Source organism: Mastomys coucha, unplaced genomic scaffold (genome assembly GCF_008632895.1).
Source record: "Mastomys coucha isolate ucsf_1 unplaced genomic scaffold, UCSF_Mcou_1 pScaffold5, whole genome shotgun sequence".
NCBI lineage: Eukaryota > Metazoa > Chordata > Mammalia > Rodentia > Muridae > Mastomys > Mastomys coucha.
Genome location: NW_022196911.1, coordinates 78,647,275 through 78,654,063, shown reverse-complemented (window position 1 = coordinate 78,654,063; position 6,789 = coordinate 78,647,275). Strand labels below are relative to the sequence as shown.

At 48.0% G+C, this 6,789-nt stretch overlaps 1 protein-coding gene across 1 annotated transcript in view; it reads left to right on the top strand.

The window, feature by feature from the left end:
- The window catches only part of Rad51d (RAD51 paralog D), a 15,077-nt gene that overhangs the window by 6,780 nt on the left and 1,508 nt on the right, over nt 1-6,789 (top strand). Inside the window, exons 4-9 of the mRNA XM_031353250.1 lie at nt 319-400; nt 661-795; nt 1,304-1,399; nt 4,488-4,578; nt 4,659-4,729; nt 6,472-6,639. Coding sequence (XP_031209110.1) covers nt 319-400; nt 661-795; nt 1,304-1,399; nt 4,488-4,578; nt 4,659-4,729; nt 6,472-6,639 — 643 coding nt within the window. The remainder of the gene's footprint in view (nt 1-318; nt 401-660; nt 796-1,303; nt 1,400-4,487; nt 4,579-4,658; nt 4,730-6,471; nt 6,640-6,789) is intronic.

The following is a 6,789-nucleotide window of genomic DNA, read 5'->3' as shown; positions in this document are numbered from 1 at the left end:
CACACACACACACACACACACACACACGGATGGAGCAGGGTTAGGAGAGTTAGAGAGGGAGGTGCATGGTCAGGAATTGGTCCAGGCTACACAGAAAATTCAGCCCCGGTCCTGGGCAGAGCATATACACATACATATGTATGTATATGGTTTTTGTTGTTGTTTGGAGCCAGGGTCTCATTATGTCACTGTTGACCTCACCTCCCAGATGGTGGGATCAAAGTGCCTGGTTTACTTCCCAAATTTATCTGCAGATTTAATGCAGTTTCTTTTCTCTTCTCTTTGCCCACCCCCCATTCTCTCCTCTCCTGTCATCAGCCTGGACAAACTACTTGATGCTGGCCTCTACACTGGGGAGGTGACTGAAATTGCGGGTGGCCCAGGTAGCGGCAAAACCCAGGTACCCATGGGTCTGATGGGAGGGGGGGAGGATTGGAGGAGGTGGGTGCATTGTCCTGGGTTCCTTGGGGTTGGGGGCTACTTGCAGGTGTCCTTGTGAGTTTTGAGGTCAGACCAGACCAGATGGGTGCTGAGGGTGGGTATGGCCTTGGCAAGTGTATGTTGTTGGAATCTGGGCAGGATGTGGTGGGGAGCTGCCTGGTGGCCCTTCCTCTTCTCCAAAGGTTTGGGTTTACCCAGCACCCCATCTCGTCTCTGAAGGTATGTCTCTGTGTGGCTGCAAATGTGGCTCACAGCCTGCAACAGAACGTACTGTATGTGGATTCCAATGGAGGAATGACAGCGTCCCGCCTCCTCCAGCTACTTCAGGCTAGGACCCAAGAGGAGGAGAAACAGGTAGGGGGCAGGGTGGCTGGGGTCCTGTAAAATCCTGATGCTAGGAGACCTTATGACCCTGTATACTGTCAGGGTTTACACTGTCTGTGGGAATCATCATTTTCGCTTTGAACCTCGAGAGTCTTCTGCATTCCTAAAGCTGTTCATGTTAATGTCACCACCCTGGCTTGGCTGCGGCCCACACTGACTCTCCGGGAACTTTAAGGCCTTGCTTACCGTAAATCAGAGCAAGCAAACACCTAGAATCTGTGTTTCCAGCCCATTTCTTGCGCATGGCAGGCATCACTAATCAATCATATCCATCCTTCCTGCTGAATTCTGAATGTCTTACAGCTTGGCACCCAGGTAGTCACCACTGTGAGATCCAGCCCATTAGGCAAAATCCATTTGCCATTCTGGATACCAGCACTGTGTCTAAGTGCCTCTTTGTCCTTTCAGCTTTATGATTAGTCTTTATGGCTTTCCTGGATCCTCTCTCCAGTCCCTGCTTCTCTTTCTCACCCCTCAGGCAAGTGCTCTCCAGAGGATACAGGTGGTGCGCTCATTTGACATCTTCCAGATGTTAGATATGCTGCAGGACCTTCGGGGCACCATAGCCCAGCAGGTGAGCTTGCTCATCTGCCTGTTTCTGCTTTACCCAGCTGGCCAGGTGTTGCCTGCATGCGGGCAGGTGTCTGACCACAGACTATATTTGGAATGCATGTATCCACTGAGTGTAACATCTCCAGCTGTGTTCGCACATGCACGCCCCTAACCCCCAGGTGGAATTCCTTGGTGCTTAATTCCTGTGCTTCCTTGTTTACAGGCTCACCATCCCTGGACAACAGTGAGCTCCTTGAGTCCAGGGTTATGTAGTCTTCACTTCTGCGTTACTCACTGAAATCAATTAGAAAAACTTTTGTGCCAGGTGTGGTGTCTAATGCCTTTAATTCCAGCACCCAGGAATAGAGGCAGGAGGTAGAGGCAGGTAGTTCTCTATGAGTTCGAGGCCAGCCAGGGCTACATAGAGATACTCAACCAAACCAACCAAACAAACCCCACAATGTTCTCTCTCTCTCTCTCTCTCTCTCTCTCTCTCTCTCTCTCTCTCTCTCTCTCTGTGTGTGTGTGTGTGTGTGTGTGTGTGTGTGTGTGAATGTGAGTGTGTGTGAGGGATGGGGTCTCACTATGTAGCTCTGGCTGATTGGGAATTTACAAAGATCCCCCTGCCCTGTCTTCTGAGATTAAAGGTGTATATGATGCTCCACCATGTCTAGCTAGGAGACTTGACTCGAGGCAATCTGGTTGGCACTGAGTCCAGTGTCTGAGTCTCCTGTTCTTCCCCTCAGAATTGGCAAATGGCAGCTGTAGCCCCAGAGATTTTGTACACATTCACTTAGGTTCCATAGTCAAGCAAGTAAGTGATAATTTTTTTTTATTATTATCTCTTCCCTTTTATTAAGAAGAGAAATATAGGGCTGGTGAGGTGGCTCAGCGGGTAAGAGCACCGACTGCTCTTCCGAAGGTCGTGAGTTCAAATCCCAGCAACCACATGGTGGCTCACAACCATCTGTAATGAGATCTGACGCCCTCTTCTGGTGCTTCTGAAGACAGCTACAGTGTACTTACATATAACAATAAGTAAATCTTTTTTTAAAAAAAAAAAGAAGAAGAAAAAGAAAAACATATTCTAGAACCACTAGTAGCCTCTCTCTTCTTACATTTAGTTAGCCAGGTTTGCTGTTGTTGTTGTTTAATTGTACTAATAAGGACCCGGTCAGGAAGTTCCCTAGATAAAGGCACTTGCTGTTGACCCTTACAACCCAAGTTCACTTCCCAGGACCCACATGGTGGAAGGAGAGAACTGACGTCTTCAGGCTATCCACAGACTCCAAGTGTTGTGTCATGAAGATATGCTCATGTACACACACAAACAAGCTTTTTTTTTATTATGCTAAGGATCTAATCCAGGACATACATATGTTAGGCAAATATACACTGCCACTGAGGTGCCCCTCCAGCCAAAGCTGGCCAAAACCAAGTCATCTCTATAGGTCTCTTGAACCAGGGGCTGGGCTCTTAATCACTGATGTCAGGAGATTTCTGCCTAGTGCCTGAACGTGTTCAGACTAATGTTTAGAAGAAAAGGAGAAGGAGATTTTAAATGGCATCTGGCCAGTTTGTTATTGTTGTTACTGTTTTTGTTTTATTTAAAAATTGTTCTAAGATCTTTAAATTGTATTCTGTGTGATGAATGTATATGCCTGGTGTGCTTGCTTGTTGCCCTTGGAGGCAAGAAGAGGACATTTGATTCCACTGGAACTGGAGTTACAGAAGGTTGTGAGCTATCATGTGGGCGCTGGAAATCAAACACAGGTTCTCTTCAAGAGAAGCAAGGGACTTGCTCTGCCATTTAACAGGACCGGGGCAATGGGGGCCTAAGCTGGTTGGTTTTACCTTCTCCCATTTCTGCCGTCTTCTCTCAGACACATGGGTAATGGGCTAAGAGTTGGAGGCTGGATGATTGACACAGTCCCAGGCTGGAATTCAGGCACCCAAAAGGCAGAACAGAAATGCAAATAGCCAATGTGTTGGCCAGTGGGTAGTGGAAACCACACAGTAGCAGAGTCAGAATCTGAGAAGTAAGGGAGTGGGCAAAGGAAGTGTGGAAGATGCCACAGATCCAGAGATGCTATGACAACGCTCACGAGTGTGTAACATCAGATTATGGTCTGAGAAATGTCATCAGGCTCTGCTTAGAGAAACAGCTGCCTTTATTTGAAACCGTGGTAGCTGTGGGTGAGGAGGGCTTAGGAGGCAAGTAAGATCTAGGGATGGAAATACGAAGTCTAAAGGGCTAAGGGTGTAGCTTAGGGGTAGAATGCTGACCAGCATGCTCTAGGCCCCGGGCTCCTTCCTTAGTGGAAAGCTCACTCTTTGGCAAGAGCAGCTTGGGAGCTTGAAGTGGACATAAGTAGCACTGAGGGGACTCAGAAGAGAAGGGGGTGACAGAACCCTGGCTGGAGGAGATTGCCACCGGACTCTGCATGAGGATTCCTGAGTGCATGTTTGTGGTGTCCTATAACTTAAACCCTCTCTGTCTACTCGATCTACTGGAGTCTGTTAGATTTATGAGTGGGTGGGGGAGGCCTATACAGCTGTATTTGGTTGGAAAAAGTTGTATTTGGTTGGAAAAAGTTGTTTATGATTGACTTTTTTCTTTCTTTCTTTTTTTTTTTTTTAATTCTGAGGGTTAACCTTTTTGTTTGGTTGTTTGTTTTGTTTTGTTTTGTTTGAGACAGTTTCTCAGTATAGCCTTGGCTGTCCAGGAACTCATAGACATCTGCCTACCTCTGCCTCCCAAGTGCTGGAATTAAAGGGGTGTACCACCACCACCCAGCCTAAACTTCAGAGAGAGAGAGAGAGAGAGAGGGAGGGAGGGAGGGAGGGAGGGAGGGGGAGAGGGAGAGAGAGAGAAAGAAAGAGAGAGAGAAAGAGAGAGAGAGTGTGTGTGAATGTCAGAGTAGCCAACTCTCTGAAGTTGGTTCTCTCCTTCCACCTTTCCTTGGGTTCTAGGACTCACACCCAGGTTATCAGGCTGTGCTGCAATAGCCTACATCTGCTGAGCCATCCCACTGGCTCCCACCTTCTAATAGAGGGGCCGGCCCTAGAGGCCATTGCTTCGTGATACCTGCTTTCCCCCATCCCTACAGGCAGCAACTTCTTCAGGCACTGTGAAGGTTGTGATCGTGGATTCTGTCACTGCAGTGGTCGCCCCACTTCTGGGAGGTCAGCAGAGGGAAGGTAAGGAATGGAAGGAAAGCCTGGGGACAGGGTGGGGACTCCACCTCCTCTGCTGCAGCCCCTGTCTGCTCCTCCCCCAGGCCTGGCCTTGATGATGCAGCTGGCTCGAGAGCTCAAGATCCTGGCCCGGGACCTGGGTGTGGCAGTGGTGGTAATTTCTAGCTCTCTGTTTCTCTTAAATGTTAGTTTGGAACTTAATAGCCCCTAAGAGGACAGAACCCAGCTTCTACAGGTCAGAAAGGTGTTACTAGCTTGCCTTTTGTGTGTGTGTGTGTGTGTGTGTGTGTGTGTGTGTGTGTTTGGCTTTTTGAGACAGGTCTTTTTTGTATAGCTCTGGCTGTCTTAGAACTCGCTCTGTAGAACAGGCTGGCCTGGAACTCAAAGATCCACCTGCCTCTGATTCCCAAGTGCTGGGATTAAAGGCATGCACCACCACCAGATTTGAAAAATAAGTTTAAAAAGGAAGTTTGGTGGCCCCAACCACTTGTAACTCCAGCTCCAGGAGACCCAAAGCCCTCTTTTCCTCTCCACCAGGCACCTGTACTCACATACACATACCCAAATGCAAATATATGTATATACATATAATTAAAGCTAATGTAAATCTTTTTGAGACGAAGTCTCTCTACATAACCCTGAGTGTCCTGGAACTCCTTTTGTAGATCAGGCTGGCCTTGAACTCACAGAGATCTATTACCTGTTTCTTCTTCCTGGGTGCTGGAATTAAAGGAGTATAATTATTGAGTCAGGGCTACTCGTACTTTAGCTTTTATGTTCTTGACACAGTGTCTTACTAGATTTTCAGGCTGCCCTCAAACTCCTAGACTGCTCCTAAAGGGCTGGGACTACAGACACACCCCTCCACATCCCAAGTACATGTACTTTAAATGTCTAGCTCACCCAATTTTGAGGAAATAATATACTAATTTGTGTACCTGCAGCCAGTGTGAAAGTACCTGTTTCCTGCTCTTTCAAGTGCAGGGTCCTGAGCCTCCATCTACTGGCTTTGGGGTGTTTGTGGGTACTTGGGGGCCAGTCTCTGGCATAGAGAGTGTGGAAGGAGCCATAGTCGCTATCCTCAGGAGGCTGTGGTGTGGGTGCCTCTGTGATTGGTCTGCTTAAGACTAGTCCCAGGGGCTGGAGAGATGGCTCAGGGTTAAGAGCTCTTACAAAGGTCCTGAGTTCAATTCCCAGCAACCACATGGTGGCTCACAAACCATCTGTAATGGGATCTGATGCCCTCTTCTGGTATGTCTGAAGACAGCAACAGTGTACTCATAACATAGAAGTTCCTGGACAGCCAGGCTACATAGAGAAACTATGCATAAATAAATAGATAAATAAATAAATAATAAATAAGCCAGGCAGTGGTGGCACATGTCTTTAATCCCAGCACTTAGGAGGCAGACACAGGCAGATTTCTGAGTTCCAGCCAGCCTGGTCTACAGAGTGAGTTCCAGGACAGCCAGGGCTACACAGAGAAACCCTGTCTTAAAAACAAACAAACAAACAAACAAAACAAAACAAAAAACCAGATTGGGACTCCTCATCCAAACTTTCCCTCTTCCCCACACACAGACACACTCCAGACCCCAAAGACTGGCTCCACTGTTCTCAGGATGCCAGTGATCGGCACAAGGGTACTCCTGGCTCTACATTAGGAAGGAATAAATAAATGTACCCCATGTCCCATACTTGATGTCAGGCCTAAAGCACTGGGGCTTTGTGGAAAGCTGGGTGCAGGCCAGGAAACCTAAGCTGGAGTTCTAGCTTCAGCTATAAGTCATAGCACCAGGGAGAGTCATAAGTCAGATTTCCTGTCTGTAAAAGGAAGCTGTAGTAGGAACAGGAGTCCTTGGTGCTACCATCATGGATCTATGTCCGTTTCTGCAGGTGACCAACCACTTGATTCGAGACAGGGATGGTAGAAGATTCAAACCTGCCCTTGGACGCTCCTGGAGCTTTGTGCCCAGTACCCGGATTCTCCTGGATATCACTGAGGGGGCTGGAACATTAGGTAGCAGCCTACGCACAGCATGTCTGACCAAGTCTCCCCGCCAGGTGAGCCAACCCAGGGGATGCCAGGGATCTTGGTCCCTGAAGAGGGTGGTTTCCATGCCCACATGTATCTCATGGAAGGATTCTTTGATGCCGAGACCCTGAAACAAAAAGCCAACCACTTAGATGGCTTAATTTTACTTACCACCCCAC